This window comes from Danio aesculapii, chromosome 5 (assembly GCF_903798145.1).
Source record: "Danio aesculapii chromosome 5, fDanAes4.1, whole genome shotgun sequence".
Lineage (NCBI taxonomy): Eukaryota > Metazoa > Chordata > Actinopteri > Cypriniformes > Danionidae > Danio > Danio aesculapii.
In genome coordinates this window covers 53,950,580-53,971,977 of record NC_079439.1, presented here as the reverse complement: position 1 = coordinate 53,971,977, position 21,398 = coordinate 53,950,580, and the positions used below count along the sequence as shown (strand labels likewise).

The 21,398-nt window shown below is 37.9% G+C and overlaps 1 protein-coding gene across 1 annotated transcript in view; it reads left to right on the top strand.

Moving 5' to 3' along the window:
* Positions 1 to 21,398, top strand: part of kiaa0825 (KIAA0825 ortholog) — a 342,528-nt gene that overhangs the window by 7,623 nt on the left and 313,507 nt on the right. Inside the window, exons 2-3 of the mRNA XM_056458473.1 lie at positions 9,602 to 9,740; positions 20,775 to 20,943. Of these exons, the coding sequence (XP_056314448.1) occupies positions 9,610 to 9,740; positions 20,775 to 20,943 (300 nt within the window). The 5' untranslated portion in view covers positions 9,602 to 9,609. The remainder of the gene's footprint in view (positions 1 to 9,601; positions 9,741 to 20,774; positions 20,944 to 21,398) is intronic.

Here is a 21,398-nt window from a genome sequence, read left to right as displayed (position 1 = left end):
TATGACATTTCCAAATCTAACCCCTCTCTTTCCTTTTTTCTGTACTCCTCAAGTAGTTCTGGGTTGCTGCACAATTTTGCTGCACAATTTTTTCCCAAACTTGCCTTTGCTATAGATTTTCTTTTTTCACTTGCTGACTGTCTAAAATGAAACAAATCAAATCAAAATATAAACAGTTAGTACATTTTTAAATTAACATTAATTTCAAAAGAGTTATTTGAATCTATGTGCAATCTACTTAAATTCTTATTCCCAAAACAGATGTTCTCTCTACCGCAACTGTCCTTAAATGGCCTCAATATGTTTTGCTAATAATATGGAGGATATGATGATTTAGCAAATTTTTACTCAGTGCATGCATATAATTATGACTTTTAAAAAGTTCATTTTCATAAAAAAAAAAATGTAAATCCTGTTTTGGTAATGATAATCAAAAAGTCATGTAACCATTTTGACAGTAGAAAATTTTATATTAAACTGGAGAAATATAAAAGATCTTCTTTCCTGGCAGCCATCTAGAAACAACTGGCCCATGTGCTCCTTCACTCAAAATTAAACTGTATCTAAACTCTTTATGTGTGTTTAAACACATAAGTCTGGCTTCAGTACTGTTGCGGAGAATGAGAAAATCTGTCACGGACACATAATTTTTCAGCTTTTTTCTCATTATCATTAAACATGAATATTCTGTAAATAATTTTTTCTGTCATGTAAAATAATCTATTAGAAGAATTAATTTGTTTTTATGCAGAAATGCTCATGGCCACTTGTTTAAATTACAACATAACACACATTCAGACATACGCGGACACATTTTTGTAATAAGAATTTCAGTAGAAAATGCAGTAAAATGATTAAAAATGAATAAATTATGTTGAAATTACACATTGTGCTTCGTGTAGAACAGTGTTGTCTTTATTATAATGTTTTTTTGTATTACCAAATTACCAAGTTTCATATTTAAAATCACAAGTGCCATGTTGTTTTAATGGTTTCGTGAGAATAACCCATCTAGGACTGACAGTGATTGTCTGAATATGAATTATGAATATGTGATTGTTATAAATAATTTAATTTGAAAGTAAAATGTGTCCATTTTAGCCTGCTTATACACTAATTCTATTTCTTGAAAATTAAGTTGGTAACACTTTATAATAACTACACACTATTAATCATTTATTAAGCATTAGCATCTAGTGAATTCATTATCTGTTAAGCATTAACTCTACATTAATAAACGTTAGTAAGTAGTTTATATTACATTTATAATGTGCTTAATAATTGTACTTTCATAATTTGTGACTGGTTTATTTTTCATTACTAAATTAAGTATTGCGTTATTTGCAAACCAGTTGTTTAAGAGTAGTTGGAGGTTTTTAAGATCATTTAGAATGAGTTAGTAAATGATTAATAAACTATTGAAATTAACATTTATATATCTTATTATTCAGGCGTAATGGTTACTATGTATGTTAATAAATGCTTTATTAACTCAACTTCATGCAGTTTTGTTACCTAATCTAAAGTGAGGTCTATTTATGCTTTATAAAACCCCTTATAAATGACAATTAATGGCTCAGTATCAAATGAAAAATAATCTTTGCAATCTTATCTAAAAAGTAAAATTACTGTAAAGCTTAAACGTTGCTGAATAACAGGAGTGTCAAATGATATATGATATATATATATATATATATATATATATATATATATATATATATATATATATATATATATATATATATATATATATATATATATGATTATATATATATGATATATAATATGATACAAAATTGGATAAAATAACAACAATATAATAATTTAACAATATGCTATGTTTAAACTGTACAGTAATTTTATTTTAGATAAGGTTGCAAAGATTTATTTTTTATTTGATACAGTTTCATTTGTTTATCTTCAAATGAATAGAAATTATTAAAGTCGTTTATGTTCTTTTTTTCCTGTTTAGAATTTAACTGAGCCTTTGTCATTTATAAGGGATTTATAAAGCATAAATAGTCCTCACTTTAGATTAGATCTCAAAACTGGATGAAGTTGAGTTAATAAAGCATTTATTAACATACAAATTAACTATTAGTATATGCCTAAATAATAAGAACTATACATGTTAATTTGAATTAATCATGTACTATCTCATTCCGAATGATCTTAAAAAACCACCAACTATTCTTAAATAACTGGTTTGTAAATACTTAATTTAGTAATGAAAAATAAATCATTAACAAAGTATGAAAGTACATTATTAAGCACATTTATAATGTAAGTCAAGATTAGAGCAATTGTAGCTTTAGTTACAAACTGCTTACTAACGTTTATTAATATAGAGTTAATGCTTAACAGATAATGAATTCACTATTTGCTCATGCTTAATAAATGGTTTATAATGTGTAGTTATTATAAAGTGTTTATAAGTTTAAGTTTAGATGAAATTGGGGAACCAACGTGCACATATCATGTACATACAGTAATGTGCCTTTTCTTCTTTTATTTTTAATGAATGCAATACTCCAGCTCTCAATCAAATTCTGTCTCCTGACATATTTTGTCAAATTCAGCTGAAACTGATGTGCAGTGGAAACTTTTTTTTTTATGTTAGCCAGAAACATGTGAGATAGTGAAACATTGTCATAGCCATTCCAGAAAGTTCAGAAAAAAAAGTCATCTGGCAAAAACAACATTCACATAGTCAGTAAACACAACCAGACTGGATTTATTCCCATGAAACTTTCTCTCTCCCTGCCATTTTTTTTTTCATGTTTACCTGTATCAAGTGAATATTACACTTTTTGCCTGTCTCAACCAGCCAGCAACCTTCTCACCATTTTGGAGTAAAACAATGTTCATCATTAATATATTAAACAACCCGAAAGCTTTATTTAAGAGTTTTGGGAGCTAAGAACATGATAAGAAAACCTTTTTTCGGTAGTTTTAAAGCTGAGGCACCGGCTGCTAAATATTTCACACCACTACCTCCAGCCTGAGCGAGGAGCAGTTTGTAAGGGTAGACATGCGGAGAAATACTAGTGTGTCTTTAAGTGTCGAGAGAATACATCTGCCCCAGCTCTAACACACACACACACACACAAGCACAGCACCAGCTCTCTGCCTTGTGTGGCAGCTTTCAGAACTACTCTGGGACTCCACAACATTTGAGTTCAAAATAGATAACAAGACAAAGGAAATGGAGGGTGCATCTGCCTAATTGGGCCCTATGTGGTGACAGCATGAACCTGACACTTTTCCCACAACTCTCATGTGGATGAGACACGGGCGATGATGCGCATCCCTTTGTAACATTGGCTCCACAGACGCGTGCGCGAATACACACACACACAGACATTGACGCAGTTGGTCCCAGTGTAATTACACTGTTCGGTTCCTAATCCTGTGTCTTAAAAACCTACACAAGTCACTCTCTCTCTCCACTCTTCCCCCGCAGACAGTAGTCAAGGCTTGAATGGAGTTTAGAAAATAATAACACGCGAGCTTAACTGCGGAGCCTGTCAAGTGAGGGAAATAATATTTGTCCAGCTGGACAGCCTTTCCCTTTGTGCGGGCTAAATTAATGTTGAGATTTCTGTCTGTGCGAAGAGAAAGGGCTGTCGTGTCGGAGAGGAAGTGCGAGCTGTTTGGTGTTTGACAGGGATTATTAAAATCAGCCCATATGAAGGGGAGAGGGGCTCCAGCAAAGCCAAATTGACACTGACACTCTCCATTACACTCCACTTGACTTGCGATGACGACGTTGATACAGTCTCTCTCTTTTCTCACACACACATTGGATCGAGATTTGAACATTGAGGGCTTTATAGCAATCTGAGGCCAGATGGATTGTTTATTTAAAGCGAGGGCAAGAAGATGTGTCAGTCTATATCCCGACGGTGTCTGGTAATACTGCAAGGCCGCTCTTTTTCCGATATGCATGTATTACCGCCGAGCTGTACTGTAAATTGAATGGCACTCCAGTTTGACACAGAGAAGGGAGGCGGATAGATGAAAAGCAATGGATTGAGGCTCGAAATATTTATGGCAGATGATAACTAGCGCCTTGTTCCAGCTGCGCTTTTGACGCGCAACCGCTGATAAGGATCTTGTTGGAGGTGAAATCAAATCATTTCGCATAAGGGGCCGTCATGTGTGTTCGAGGACACATTTCATCAAACATAAAGGATTTTCTTTTTATGCTTACATTTGATCCCATTCAGACAAATGCAGTACACAAGCAGACATCTATTATTTTTTTCCCTCACACTTCTTTTCTTTTTCCTTGCATCAGCTGGCCGGGAGGTAGGTTATGGAGGACACAATAGATTGGAAATTGAGCTCTATGGATATTTTACAGAAAATAATAGTGAGCTGCAGATGCATTGTTCTTTCCACCTCTTGATTAAATTAACAGATCTTGCATGAAGAAAATAAAATTGGCGGAAAAAAATGTTATTAAGGTTTCTTTTCTTAACTGTTCTTTTTACACTACCTGACAAAAATCTTGACACATATCCAAGTTTTAGTAACAACAAATAATAACTTGACTTATAGTTGATTATTTGGTATCAGAAGTGGCTTATATGAAAAGCAAAGTCCTCTAGATTAGGCTTATTTTACCAAAATGAAATATGATCATGCCTTGATTTTTTTTATTATTTAATTAGTAAGGTCAGTACAGTACAGGACAGGAAAGTCTGACTTTGATTCAGCAAAAGTCTTGTCACTTAACAGAAATAATGCACAGCATAGAATGTAAAGTCATAGTGCAGTGAAAAAAGAATTAATATTCTGTATGACTCCCATGTGCTTGGAGGACTGCATCCATACAACTCTGCAATGACTCAAATAACTTATTAACAAAGTCATCTGGAATGGCAAAGAAAGTTTTCTTGCAGGACTCATCAAGATTCTTTGTATTCATCTTCAAAGCCTCCTCACCTTACCCCTGACATGCTCAGTAATGTTCATATCTGGTGACTGGGCTGGCCAATCCTGCAGCACATTGATCTTCTTTGCTTTCAGGAACTTTGATGTGGAGGCTGAAGTATGAGGGGTGTTAGAATTTGCCCTCTCCTGTGGTTTGTAATGTAATGGACAGCACAAATGTCTTGATACCTCTTGTTGCTATCCACTTTGCAGATCTCCCACATGCCCCCATACTGAATGTAAGCCCAAACCATGACTTTTCCTTCACCAAACTTGACAGATTTTTTTGTGAGAAAAAATTGGGTCCATGTGGGTTCCAATAGGTCTTCTGCAGTATTTGTGATGATTGGGATGCAGTTCAACAGATGATTCATCAGAAAAATCTACCTTCTGCCACTTTTTCAAAAAATACTTTCTAAACAGCAGAAAAGAATTTCTACACAGCAGAAAGTCTAGGTCAACTAAAGTTAACTGATTATGTAACTTTGTGGGTGGGTTTACTGATACATGGGGAAAAATAAGCTGAAACAAGGGGAAGAATGGGCTAAAACAAAGGGGAAGAATGAGCTGAAACATGGGAAAGAATGACCCGAAACAAGGGGAAGAATGAGCCGAAACAAGGGGAAGAATGAGCCGAAACAAGGGGAAGAATGAGCTGAAACATGGGGAAGAAACATGGGGAGGAATGAGCCGAAACATAAAGAGGAATGAGCTGAAACATGCGGAGGAATGAGCCGAAATTTGGGAAGGAATGAGCCGAAACATGGGGAGGAATGAGCCGAAACATGGGGAGGAATGAGCCGAAACATAGGGAAAAATGAGCCGAAACATGGGGAAGAATGAGCCGAAACATGGGAGAGAATGAGCCGAAACATGGGGAGGAATGGGCTAAAACAAGGGGAAGAATGAGCTGAAACATGGGAAAGAATGACCCGAAACAAGGGGAAGAATGAGCCGAAACATGGGAAAGAATGAGCCAAAACAAGGGTAAGAATGAGCCGAAACAAGGGGAAGAATGAGCTGAAACAAGAGAAAGAATGAACCGAAACATGGGGAAGAATGAGCCGAAACATGGGGAAGAATGAGCTAAAACAAGGGAAAGAATGAACCGAAACATGGGAAAGAATGAGATGAAACATGGGAAGGAATGAGCCGAAACAATATGGAGGACTGAGCCGAAACATGGGAAGGAATGAGCCGAAACATGGGGAAGAATGAGCCGAAACAAGGGGAAGAATGAGCCGAAACATGGGAGAGAATGAGCCGAAACATGGGGAAGTATGAGCCGAAATATGGGGAAGAATGAGCCGAAACATGGGGAGGAATAAGCTGAAATTTGGGGAAAAATGAGCTGAAACAAGGGGAAGAATGAGCTTAAACATGGGGAAGAATGAGCTGAAACATGGGAAAGAATGACCCGAAACAAGGGGAAGAATGAGCTGAAACAAGGGGAAGAATGAGCCAAAACAAGGGGAAGAATGAGCTGAAACATGGGGAAGAAACATGGGGAGGAATGAGCCGAAACATAAAGAGGAATGAGCTGAAACATGCGGAGGAATGAGCCGAAATATGGGAAGGAATGAGCCGAAACATGGGGAGGAATGAGCCGAAACATGGGGAGGAATGAGCCGAAACATAGGGAAAAATGAGCCGAAACATGGGGAAGAATGAGCCGAAACATGGGAGAGAATGAGCCGAAACATGGGGAGGAATGGGCTAAAACAAGGGGAAGAATGAGCTGAAACATGGGAAAGAATGACCCGAAACAAGGGGAAGAATGAGCCAAAACATGGGAAAGAATGAGCCGAAACAAGGGTAAGAATGAGCCGAAACAAGGGGAAGAATGAGCTGAAACAAGAGAAAGAGTGAACCGAAACATGGGGAAGAATGAGCCGAAACATGGGGAAGAATGAGCTAAAACAAGGGAAAGAATGAACCGAAACATGGGAAAGAATGAGATGAAACATGGGAAGGAATGAGCCGAAACAATATGGAGGAATGAGCCGAAACATGGGAAGGAATGAGCCGAAACATGGGGAAGAATGAGCCGAAACAAGGGGAAGAATGAGCCGAAACATGGGAGAGAATGAGCCGAAACATGGGGAAGTATGAGCCGAAATATGGGGAAGAATGAGCCGAAACATGGGGAGGAATGAGCCGAAACATGGTGAAGAATGAGCCAAAACATGGGGAAGAATGAGCTGAAATTTGGGGAAGAATGAGCCGAAACATGGGGAAGAATGAGCTGAAATTTGGGGAAGAATGAGCCGAAACATGGGGAAGAATGAGCTTAAACATGGGGAAGAATGAGCCGAAACAAGGGGAAGAATGAGCAAAACATGGGAAAGAATGAGATGAAACATGGGAAGGAATGAGCCGAAACATGGGGAGGTATGAGCCGAAACATGGGAAGGAATGAGTCGAAACATGGGGAAGAATGAGCCGAAACAAGGGGAAGTATGAGCCGAAACATGGGGAAGAATGAGCCAAAACATGGGAGAGAATGAGCCAAAACATGGGGAAGAATGAGCCGAAACATGGGGAAGAATGAGCCGAAACATGGGAAGTATGAGCCGAAACATGCGGAGGAATGAGCCGAAACATGGGGAGGAATGAGCCGAAACAAGGGGAAGAATGAGCTGAAACATGGGGAAGAATGAGCCGAAACATGGGGAAGAATGTGCCGAAACATGGGGAAGAATGAGCCGAAACATGGGGAAGGAATAAGCCGAAACATGGGGAAGAATGAGCCGAAACTTGGGGAAGAATGAGCCGAAACATGGGGAAGAATGAGCCAAAACATGGGGAAGGAATAAGCCGAAACATGGGGAAGAATGAGCCAAAACATGGGGAAGAATGAGCCGAAACATGGGGAAGAATAAGCCGAAACATGGGGAGGAATGAACCGAAACAAGGGTAAGAATGAGCAAAAACATGGGGAAGAATGAGCCGAAACATGGGGAAGAATGAGCTTAAACATGGGGAAGAATGAGCCGAAAAATGGGGAGGAATGAGCCGAAACATGGGAAGGAATGAGCCGAAACATGGGGAAGAATGAGCCAAAACATGGGGAAGAATGAGACGAAACATGGGGAAGAATGAGCCGAAACATGGGGGAGAATGAGCTGAAACATGGGGATGAATGAGCCAAAAAAATGGGGAAGAATGAGCTGAAACATGGGGGAGAATGAGCTGAAACGAGGGGAAGAATGAGCTGAAACGAGTGGAAGAATGAGCTGAACCATGGGGAAGAATGAGCTGAGCTCGTTAAATTCTTAACAGAAAAAATGGTCACATCCGTAACAAAGATTTTCCCACATTAATGCAAAAGATTTTAAATTGAATTAAATCAATCATATTGTTCTATAGAAAGCCAACTATTCTCCTTTGGATTTACATTTTTTCTTTTGGGTTGTGCAGTTCAATTCATATAATTTCAACAAAGTATATTGTAGACTGTAAACTCACAATCCTTTTTGGTCACACTCATAAAGCATGTTTATTTTCGTTATTTAAAATCAAAAAATTTTTACAAATTGATATTATTCTGATTCCTGAACTCTGTGGTTAGACATTTTGGAAAATATAAACAGATGTTTCAGTATATTGGTAACACTTTCTCTGTGCATTTATGTTTTAAGTTTTTACTCCAAATGTCACATCCATAACGCTGGAATTGCTCATATGCAATTTTATGATAAACCAAGGGCTATTCGGAACTGCAGCGAGAACTCAAAAACACTATAAAGTTTAAATAATGGCTCTAATTCTGTGTTAAGAGGTAAGCCGAAATCACAGCTATAACAATTATGGCACAGAAGAATAATATCATTGGGAAAAGAATCCTATCCTTTTTCCAGCTGATGAATAATAAAATATATATATTAACAACCAATTCAAAAATCTAATATAATATTGACAATAAACAACAACTGCAGCATCTAATAACAACTGCATTCTTATAATAAACAGAACATTATCAACTATCTCTGATTGAACGGGCACTAATATAGATCAAAGAATACTATACACTTATCTCTCTTGCTATGAATCAAAGACTGAAGAATACACTATATACTATACTGTATGAAACGCACATCACATGACAGCAGCAACCACTCAAATGCTCACAAACTTGTAAACAAAGTGTCGCTATCATATCTGCAGGAGATTCACCATCAAGACCAAGTTGTTGATTATTTCAGAAAAGCAGCGTGATCTGACAAAGTGTTATTAAGGGGATAATAATGTGTAGAACGGCCATAAATGAGGTTGGTGTCGTGATCTTGTTCCTTTCGAGTGCCATGCGCATTAGCTTGGGCACCCTAAAAAGATGCTGAATTTGTTTGATTTAAATGTTTAGAAACAAAACTTGAGATGGTTATTATTCAATTTTGTTGGTGTTTCTTAATATGTAATGTAATCGTTTCCCCAATTAGTCAGAAAGCCTAAGCATACTGCCCGAGAGGCATTCCAAAGATGGCTGCTGAGTGAAATTACTTGTCTTAAAGGAACATACGTTGGAGTCACTTGTGCATTATAAGAAAGAGTACATGTATAATTCTATAAACAGTGCAATTGAACAGCTGTTTGGTCTGAATGTTTGAAGCTGATGTTTGTTCTTGAATTTAAACTTTTTATTCAATGATTTAATGTTTTGTAGGTGTAGAGATGGACAGGCAAGGTGACTTCCTGCATGATCATGCATTTGTGGAGCTGCAGCTGGAAGGAATCCCTGGTGATGTGGATATCCAGAACCTGATCAGAGACACAGAGGAGAAACTTAGACTCAATGCATGCAGGTCAGTGGGCTAGAGAAACCAAAACCAAAATTGCAACAAATAGTTTAAGTATAAGATAAAGTTTAAAGTTGAAGTTGGTCCAGGGTCAGTAACGGAGAAAGTTTCAGACCACTTGATGTAATCATAACCTAAATTGGATGCAAACTTTGAATAAAACTAAATCTTTACATGTATTAGTTAAAGCCACTAACGTTCAAATGTTTTGGGTCATTATTTTATAAGTAATTAAGTAGTTTTTTGTATTTTTTTCATTAATACTTTTATTTAGAAATTTTATGTAGAGTGAATTCAAGTCTAAAACTCCAGGAAGGTTTTGTACATGTTTTTATTTTATTTTATTTTATTTTATTATTAAATTAATTGAATTTTATTGAATTTTATTTTATTTACATTTATTCATTCATTCATTCATTCATTTTCCTTTGGCTAAGTCCCTTATTTGTCATGGGTCACCACAGCAGAAAGAACCGGCAACTATTCCAGCATATGTAATTAACCCAGTAGTGGAAAACTGTTTTTATTTTGCTTTATTTTTTTTTTTATTTTGCTTTGTTTTATTTTGCTCTATTTAATTTAATTTAACTTAACTTTATTTTTCAATTTAATTTAATTAAATTTTTATTTACATTCATTCATTTTCTTTTCGGCTTAGTCCATTTATTAATCTGGGGTCGCCACCGGAATGAACCGCCAACTTATTCAGCATATGTTTTACTAAGCAGATGTCTTGAACACTACAAACTGAATTACACTGTTCCTATTTACTGTGACCTTTTATGTGAAGCTGCTTTGACACAATCTACATTGTATAAGCGCTATACAAATAAAGGTGAATTGAATTGAATTGAATTGAATTGAATTGAATGTCCTTCCAGCAGCAACCCATCTCTGGGTAACACCCATACACTCACATTCACACACACACACACACACACGCACACACACACACAGTCATACACTACGGACAATTTAGCTTACCCACTTCACCTATAGCTCATATCTTTGGACTGTGGGGGAAGCCGGAGCACCCGGAAGAAACCCACGCAAACATGGGGAGATCATGCAAACTCCTCACAGAAATGCCAACTGACCCAGCCGAGGCTCGAACCAGCGACCCTCTTCTTGTGAGGCGATCATGCTACCCACTGCACCATCGTGAAGCCTCATTTTGATAAAAATTTTATTTTATTTAAAAAAAATGTATATGTGCGGTTGAATTGTAGTTCCTCAGTTTTTGTGCTGAGAGATTTACTAAACACATCCGCACATATATGTTGCACACGTTTTCGTAAATGTCTTTAGGAACCAGAATCACAAAGGCACATTTGAGTACCCTACTCAAGTATACTACTTTTTAAAGATATTTCAGAAAATATAGGTTTAGGTCTCTTCATTTATATTCACACAAGGCACAAACAATAACAATGTTGCATATTTTATAGAATAAAAGCTATTTCCGTCAAACCTGCTGCAGAGAAAGAAATATATGATTATGGATTATGCCATTCACCGGTACACAAGGACAACAGGCTTTCACACATTCTGCAGGTTTCAATGGATAAACCCATTCAAAATAAGACAGTCTCATTAAGTATTGATCCCCCATGTTCTTCAGTCTTGAAGGTGTTGGTTCTTTGAAGATTATTGATCACCCTGATCTAAAATGCATCATTTTACACATACACAACCAACTTGTTTTTACTACAAGGATTCCATGTGAATTGCCAATATTGGTATGAAAGGACGCAATAATGCATACGCTACTATATTAAGCACAATGTTTTTTTCTTGTCATTTAGGAGATGTAACTGTGGGCTGATAGCAATTAATTAGTGCTTGAGTGGACATTGTATGGCGCTTCATTCGTCGAGCCGTTGTTACCACAGATGCTTCCTCCATAATCCTAACATTGAGACCACATGATTAATTGAAGGTTGATGAATTGCACGCCACTTCATCCGAAATCAATGAACTTAAACTCATTCTGAATGCACGCTCTGAGCTAGACATCCCTTTTTTCCCATTTTGATGGAAGGTTGTGGCATTATCAGATATTGAGGTTTTGTTGTCGGTGAAGGACATGTTGACGAGTGCCCCTGAACTTGTTTCCCTCGCTCTGTTTTAATTCGGAATCTCCTTACGTTGATAATGCGCCTCAGATTCTCCTAGCTTTTTGGAGGACATGCTTCTCATCACCAGGTCTCTGTTTTTTCCTTCCGATCCTTCCATCTCCTTCTCTTCCTGATGGCACCTCGTTCCATTGTGCCGCCTGTTCCTAAAAATCTATCTCTGCCATGCTTTTATCCTTTATGTTGCTCTGAGGACACGCGCAGACCAGAAGGGTCTACGCTAAATGTGTTGTACGTGAACAAAGGCGGTCTCACTCCCCCTCCCTCTGCCATTAGACACACGTTCTCATTCCTGTCCGTCCGGCCTCTCTCCTCTCCAAATGGGAAAGTAATAATTGAAGATTCCACATCTTGAAACGAAAACCCTTGTGTGGGTAATTCAAGGATTATTACTGAAGGCCGAGACAGTTTTTCTGCCTCTCTAAGCATTAAAGGGTTATTTTGTGTTCTTGGAGAAAGATGGAAGATGGGGAACCATTATAAGAACAAAGAACCTGGATAATAGGGAATTGCGCTGAGAAGAAAGAAAAAGAGAGAAAGGGAGGACCGGCAGGGTGAAGCTGCGGTGGTCAGTTTGGATGCTGGCAAAGACTTGGCCCTTCTTCGTGACCTCCACTAGGGTGGGCCAAAGCTGTGTTCTACACCTGCTACCTAATCCACTTATCCAAGCTCTAGAAAGGAATGGGAAACCGGAGAATTTGCGGCTGTCTGCCTTGTTTGGCGGTCCTAACCCATTTACGGGTCAGCACGACAGGCCGCCTTCTCTCGGCTCTAGGATGTCGGAGATTTGCCTAAGAGCTGCTTCCTAATTGAAGGAGATTAAGATAGCCTGTCAAGCAGCCTGGGATCTCCCAAATTGAAACGCTGTTATCCATTAAGCTTCATCAAATCGGACACTCAGGGAGGCCACCGGCAGTACGTCGGCCCCTAATGAAGTGTCAGCCATAGTCCAGCGACGGGAGGCCGGGCTTCAGATTTCACCCCGGCTTACGGAAGATAGTCGCAGTAGTGTGCCAATTTACCTTGTGTGTATGTGCGAGTTAGTGTACGTCCTGACAAATAACCCATTGGGGGTTTGGCACCAGAGGAGGCTAAGCGGGCCAGATCTCAAGTCGACGGGATCCACTTTCATGGGTCTCATTGGGTCTGGCGTATTCGGGGAGGGGGAAAGAGGGGCCTTCTTTGATAGCTCGCAGATAGGCTATTTGTTTCCTGGGCACATGACTTGGTGCTCACTGAAGCTGGGGCTTATTTGAAAGAGATCTTTTCCTCTCCCTCCCTTTCACCCTGCTATTTCCTTCTCCGCTTCTCTCTCCTGGAGCGCGACAGCCCACCCACACTAAATTAATTTTGACAAGGAACTTAAGATAACGTCAAAGCGCTGACTAATCAGTGTATTGGGTTTCTGTAAGGCAGAGAGCTGTGAAACATGCCATCATATTTAATAAAAGACTCCCGTTGCCTCTCTCTTTCTTTCTAGTCCTCTTGTTCTATCTCTCTCCCTCTCTCTTTACCTGGTCTGTCATGTCTGGTTTGTGCGGATTTGAAAAACAATTACAGTTTTTGGAAGCGTGATTGGCAGACAGGGAGGAAGCAGAGAATGAGGCTTAAGGGAGCTTTCACTAGTCTCTGCGCTCTGGGTTTTGTGTGGAGCTGGTCTCCCTCAAATTCCTTTCAACTTCTCCTTTTGTTGTTGTTTGATTTAAAGGGTAGATTAATCAGGAATTTCGTTTTTTTGTGCGTGTGTGAGGCTGTTGACAGTCTTTTTGGCTTTAGTGAGTGTGTTTCTCTGAGACTCTCTCTTTCTGTCTGTCTGCCTCAGTTCTTTTTTCTCATCCTGTGTGGCTTTTGGAGTCGGTGAAAATCATGTTATTGGATCTGATTAATCTGAAGGGGGTTAGCACACCTCTTCAGGTGAGGTCAGATGATAGCACAGTATTGTATAGCTATATATCTATGTTTTAATTTTACTTTTTTTTTCCGACTTGGATATGCATGATCAGAATCATATGCATGATCATGTACCAGTAAATCTGTTTATTCTAGCAGATAGTTTTGCCAAATGTTTTTTTTTTTTTTTTTTTTTGCCAACAAAGTAAAATTTTGTCATTGTTACTTTATGACGACTGCATTATAAGTAGGGCCACACGGAATCTGCGTGCACAAAAAATTCACAGATTTCCGCAGATTTTTAGCACATCATTGAATCTATGCATTTACTTGTGTAAATGTTTGCAAATTTATATTTATTCAGTTTTTAAATTAATTTCACTAATATTATTGTGATATAATAATAGTATTATTAAAATGTTCATATGATTTGTTTATAATACAGTTTGTAAAGTAACATTTTCTGTCTTTTAGTGGATTATAATGAGAGACTTGCTTTGTTTAACAAATAAGTAAACATTGAATAAAAGTAAAACATTTTTTTTCATATATTAAGTTTTTAGTTCTGATACTCATAAAATCATTCCGCATAAATCCACAGATTTTTTATAAAATTCTCTGCAGAAATAGCTAAAAATGTCAGCAGATTCTGTCTGGCCTTTATTATGAGTAGTATTTTTTGTTTTGTAGTAGTTTATTTATTTATTTAGTTAGTTAGTTAGTTAGTATCTAACTACTGTCTGAGTTTTAAAACAAACAATATCAAATAGACTTAATGTTTTTATGCTCATAATTTATTTATTTAATTTATTTATTGACTCCTGTATCAATTTATCCATTCATCAGATTATTTCAACATATAAACCTATATACATCACAAATTATGTAGCCAGAAGTACGTATAGTTGCATTTCGTCTTTAAAATGAACGCTACAGAGCAGTATGATGCCGTTCCATTTCGCGCTTACCAGCTGACTGCTTACCTCCGTATGTAAGGCTTTCCCCGCTGCTATCAGTGTGTCCGTTAGCCCGACACATACATTGGTGGACTTGAGAAGCAGAGAGTAGTTGACCACAATGACAGGGTTTAAGTCTGGCGAATAACGGTTCCAGAAAGTGGGTAAGGCAAAAATAGAAGCCAAAAAATAAATTAAACAAGTAAATAACAGGAGAATGTGGGAAAATCTGAAAATGTGCTTTTATTTTTCTGGATTGCTATTTAAAACTGTTGGTTGGGTTTAGGGAAGTGAGTGGTTGTTTAATCGGTGCTTTTGAAAACACTATTGGTTGGGTTTAGGGAAGGGGGTGGGTGGGGTTATCGGTCAGTTGGTCAGTCAGTAAATCAATCAGTCGACAGCATGCTCTGGTGTACTTCCGTGAGAACAGCAGGCACGAATGGCACTTGGGAGAGAAATTTGAGAACTCAGAAAGCATACACAGTGGTGGATTCGCGAAACCAAAAACTGTAAAAAATTTACCTCCTGGGATGTATTTGGCGTTCTCCAGAAATGTATATAGAGGTACATTTTCAGAATAAACCTTTCATTCATTCATTCATTCATTCATTCATTCATTCATTCATCCATCCATTCATCAATTTATCCATTCATCAGTTTTATTTATTTATTTATCTATCTATCCATTTATCAATTATGTTTATTAATTTATTATGTAAAACAAATAATTTCAAAGCCATTCTTGTAATAATCGACTCAGATTTGAAGCATGTGCTTAAAATTTTTGTTGTTGCAAGTGAAACTCCGACACATCATCAGTAGCAGTCAGGCAGAAGTTTGACAGCAGCTGCCCCTTTGATTGATGCCAGTTCTCAGGGGTGCTCAGACCAACATTGTCCGTGACTCGCCTTCAGTGATCGCTGACCCCTTCCAGCGCCAATACACAGAGGATTACGCAGGCGTCGGCGAGTGGCAGGAGTGTGTGCGGATGAGAGATGAGACTTTTATGAAGTTTTAGCGCTGTGTGGCTGCACAGATGGAAGCTCGTTTAGACCCTGCTGTTTGAGCAGAGTCCTGGGGTGATGCCTGGCTCAGCACCGGCTCTGAGCACAAATCCTTATTTTATTAGAAACATTAAACAGACTTAGCCAGTATATCTGCCTTTCTGCTTGCTCTGGATGGCTACACTTAACTAATGTATAAGAGCTAAGCTGAGCGATATCCTTGAGTTAACAATGTGCACAGAAAACATGGAAGAATAAACAGTTGTCGTGACCTTGTTCAAAACACCCTGTAAACACGGTAGCTCATAAAAAAACTTCTCAAAATATACCAAGCTGATTAAAAAGTGAGCAAAAAATCTTCACGATTTATTCGAATTTGGCTCCTTTTGTCGAAACGCATTCCCACATAAAAAAAAAAACAATAGTAATTTATACTTGACATGTTTTTGAACCTTACTGTACTAAAGTACTTGAATTTATCTGTTGTGGTAATTCTACAGTTACCATGGTAATAACAACTATAATAATATAAACAAATGAACCAATTCTATTGTTTTATAAACCTACGGTTGTATAAACCTATAAGTCTCAATATTTTACTTCATATTTTTCAAGATGCTGTTAATCAGCCTAAATAACCCAATGGTCCTAATGCACCCAACCCAGATCAAACCGGCGATTCTTTGCTTTGGAGTCGGTTGCTCTAACAAGGAGGCTAAAGACCATGGCCCCTAGCTTCTGCAGCTAGAGCACCTTTTGAGGTCAGAGGAATGAGGTTTGCCTGCATAGCACTTCACTAACTTGCTTCTGTTACAAGTCTAAAGTGCAATTTAAAAGGCTATTAGGCAAATCATTGTAAAACGATGGTTTGTTCTGTAGACAAACGGGGGAAAAAACTAGCTTAAGGTGGCTAATAATATTGGTCATAAAATAGTTTTAAAAAATTAAAACTGTTTTAATTCTTGTCAAAATAAAACAAATAAGACTTTCTCCAGAAGAAAAGCAACACATAATAACTTGACTTCTAGTTGATCATTTGGAAAAGTGGCAGAAGGTAGATTTTTCTGATGAATCATCTGTTGAACTGCATCCGGATCATCACAAATACTGCAGAAGACCTATTGGAATCTGCATGGACCCAGGATTCTCAAGAAATCAGTCAAGTTTGGTGAAGGAAAAGTCATGGTTTGGGATTACATTCAGTATGGGGCGTACGAGAGATCTGCAGAGTGGATGGCAACATTAACAGCCTGAGGTATCAAGACATTTGCGCTGTCCATTACATTACAAACCACAGGAGAGGGCAAATTTGTCAGCAGGTCATTCTTCAGTGCTCCTACTCAAACTTTAGCCTCCACATCAAAGTTCCTGAAAGCAAAGAAGGTCAAGGTGCTCCAGGATTGGCCAGACCAGTCACCAGAAATGAACCTTATTGAGCATGTCTGGGGTAAGATGAAGGAGGAGGCATTGAAGATAAATCCAAAGAATCTTGATGAACTTTGCCTTTCATATAAGCCACTTCTGATACCAAATGATCAACCAGAAGTCAAGTTAAGACTTTTGTCAGGTAGTGTATGGTTCAAAAACACTATAGACCATTTCAATAGGGGGATATTATTGGCCCATTAACAGTTCCTGTTTGTCGTCAAATTATTTTATAACTTTAACAAGAGGCGATTCAGTCTTAACTAATATTAGCACAGCTGTCATAGCATTTTTTATCATTAAGTGGACCTTTTTGGATTATCAGAAGCTAAAGAAATCCAAAATCTAAAACAGGTAATATGTTAGGACCATGGTTATTGTTTACATCCCTCAAAACAGTCTATAGCGTTTACTATAAATGGGTATAATATGCTTTCATGTGGCTTGACTCTAAGCTGATTTTCATCACTATAAAAGGGCAGTTTTGTTTGTGTGTCTGTGTCGACAGCATCTTTAGTGTGTAAAACAGAATTTTTATGTTCCCTGTTAGCGCTTGTGTTTTTACAGCGGGCTTTAGGCTGTTCATTAAACAGAATGGGAAGATTTGCTTTTCCAGCACGGTCTGTCAGCACCTTCATGTCCTCTCGTCACACATATTTCCTTTTTACTACAAAAAGCGACACATTTGTTGGATTCCTGTCGGCAACCTTGCATTTTAACCAACAGAAAGAACCCTCTTCATCTTTGCTTTCTGCATTATTCAGCTGCATATCGTTAAAATTAACAGCCCTTTATGTTCCCTTTATGTTTGCGCATTTTTTTTTCAAGGAAGTAAAACTGTGTCAGGTTTAAATGGAATTTAATAAGCTGCCATTCCAAGGCATCTGGACTCGTGCATAGCCGTAGTCTTTACAGCAGTGCTTTATGCCGCTTTGTAAGAGAAACGTTTGTGTTTCAGCTGCTGTGTGTGTTTGTACCTGTATGGCTTTACGGCTTTGTGTCATGTCTCATTTTTCACGGATAGAAGGAGACAGAAGTGCTGATGCCATGTGGTTATGAGGAAGATAGGCTCATCCTGTGTCGTTGAGAGAGATGTGCCATGTGCACACTTGCGCACACACACTGAGCTGATATATTGATGCCTGTGTTCATTAGGCCTGATGTGTAGTGAATATTGGCAGTGATCAAAATATACTGGAGTTTACAGAGACATTCTAAATCAAATATTTGGATGGATATATTAAAAATGCTGATTTGTCAAAAGAAATCAATGTGGTTAGTGTCTCTGGACAAATAGGACAATGTTGTTGATGCATTGTCCCTCCTCCATTCCTAGATTGGTTCAAACTGTACTCTACTCAACCAATAAACATCGACCTTTGTCTTGTGACCCACCAATCAACCTGTTTTGGGGAAATTTGATCAGTCACAGAATTACTTGCACATATACCTCCTTTAAATGTCAGGATCTTTTGTTTAAAATTACATGACACTTCATACTGACTGCTAAAATAAGCAGTACCCACAAAATAGCTCTTGGAGCCCTACCATACACCCAGTGCAATAAGGATCAAGACATGTTTGGTGTGATTTGCTGCTATTTTCAGACCAGCGCAGCCCTGATTTTTCACAGTTTGTGCCATGTTGTTTAAATAGCAAATACATTTGTGCCACTTTGTGTACTCAAGGGTGTTCCGGTCTGTAAAGGAGGTGTGTTAAGACGTATTGTTGGTGTGTTGCTTTTTTGAGGAACTGAAATGGACTGCGCTATTGACCACCTAAAAGCTGGTCTAAAGTCCAGTGCAGAGCGTGTTAGTTTTGCGCCTATGCAGGTCCAAACGCTTACACACAGGATGTACAGCAATACACAAATATCTTTACATATGAAAACAATTAAAGCATTTAAATGTTACAAAACTTATTATTTACTACATAAATATAACAACCACTACCTCCATGCCTTCTTCATGTTTTAAACTTGTTTAATAAAAACAAGTTTAGATTTGTCCACCTGTCTGGTTTTGGAGATGTCTGCATCACCATATGGGGCATAAGAATAGGATGTATGTTTAGATATAACTAAGTTTTTGACTACACTTTGTTATTATTCTTCATTTATATGTTCGCTGGAAATTAGAACTGCATTTAGAAATAGTTTTAAAACAAATCTTTGCTCTTAACAAATTAAATTAAATATGTAGGCTAATGGATGTCTTCAGTGTAGTGCATACAACACCTTAGAAGTAAAGTTAAAGTAAAGAGAAAGTAAAGAGGCTGAATGGAGGAGGCTCATTCTTTATCCTCGCTCTGCAGATGGTCTGTTTAACTGTTTTCTCGCTTGTGAATCATTTAGTTTTTCCACTTACAAAGTTCGCCATGTAAATAGCAAATGTGCCATGGCGTGACAACGCTGACTCTTAAAGGGAATGGGAGATGATACTCTGAATGGTTTAATGCACATTATTCTCAAAACACACCCAGAACTCATTAAGAGTTCTTAAAATAGCAAAAGTGGATTCGGACATGCCCTTAATGCTTTTGCGTCATGCACTTTAGACTTTGCGCCATGATCGTTAAAACAGAGGCCTAGGTCTTTAAGGGTTAAACTGTGAGCCATCTGGAATGATAGTGATCCACATTATTCATATTCAAAATGGTAAGCAAAGCTAATGTATTCACAGTTCCCATGCTAAATATGCAGTTCTATATTGCTTTTTTTTTTTTTTTTTTAATTATGAATATAAACTACTGATACTATTGATAAAGACCGTGTTTTCTCTAAAGAAGGCATAGACAGTCCCTGCTAATTTTCCATTGGCTGTAGACTTTGTGGTCTGTATGTAGTCTTGTATGCTGTGTAGTCCACAAGTTTTTAGCCCAGATGCACACAACGTTAAGACAGCAACACTCTTAGTTTTCATTGCCACTAGGTCTTCAATGTAAGTTTGGATTGTCATGGTCATAACTAAGAAAAATACGGTGGCCGAGCTTAACGTGCTGCAATTTAAGAAAACACATGCAATTACAAAAAGCACCAGCAAATTAAGAAATGACAACACACGTGTTGCAAATCCTCACAACGCAAACACATAAAAAATGGGCTGCATTTTCTCACAATGCAAACAAATTAATAAAACACGCTGCATTTTGTCACAATGCAAACAATTTACGAAAACACACTGCATTTTCTCACAACACAAAAAGATTGGAACACAACGGAAATGTTTCAAGGGGACCCAAAAACGTGACTGACGCCACTGATAGGTTTTTTGTTTGTTTATTTTAATATCCAGATTCCCTTGTCTTCAGTATTTATTAGCCTAAATAACCATAACCTAATTAGCCAGGTCTTTCATGTTTTAGGGTCTCCTTGAAACATTTCTTTCATTAATCATTACAAATCATTACATACATGCTTTCTTAAATTGCAGCATGTTAAGCTTTCTCGGCCACCATAGAAAATGTTTCCTAAACAAAGTGATTATGCAGAGTAAATCTTTTTCTTTGGTAAACATTTAACTTCTTAGCTTATAAATAACAAATGGTAAGTAAATAAATGGTATTCAATTCAAGTTTAAGAAAATGTGCACTCTTTTGTACAGACTGTATGTTTGTTTTATTTGATTGCAGTATTGAGCAGAACCTAAAGGAACTGCAGGCCAAGGTTGTTGAGTCCTGCAGTAGCGAGACAGTGTCCAGTCCAGTAGATTGCCTCCAATGGTTCAGTCAGCGTAATTTGAGCATCTTGAAACCAGTGGCCACGGGACACCAAGAACTGCTGGACTTCCTTCGACCAATGGTAACCAAATGCATATTTAACCCAAGACAATCCATCTTTAAAGGAACACTCCACATGTTTTTGGAAATAACCTTATTTTACAAGTCCCCTAGAGTTTTTGAATCCATTTCAAACTCAATTCCTGAAGGGCCGCAGCTTTGCGCAGTTTAGCTCCAACCCTAATCAAACACAGCTGATCCAATTAATCAAGGTGTTCAGGACTAGTAGACACTACTAGATCAACTGTGTTTGATTTGGGTCGGACCAAGACTGTGCAAAGCTGCGGCCCTCCAGGAATTGAGTTTGAGACCTATGTAAGCCAATCTCTGGGTATGACAGGAGCACTTTTAGTGTTAGCTTAGCATATATAATTTAATCGGATTAGACCATTACCATCTCACTCAAAACGATTAAAATGACATGAGACATGTTGAGGAATACTATTGATCCCACAATAATTTCTTGTCATTATTAAT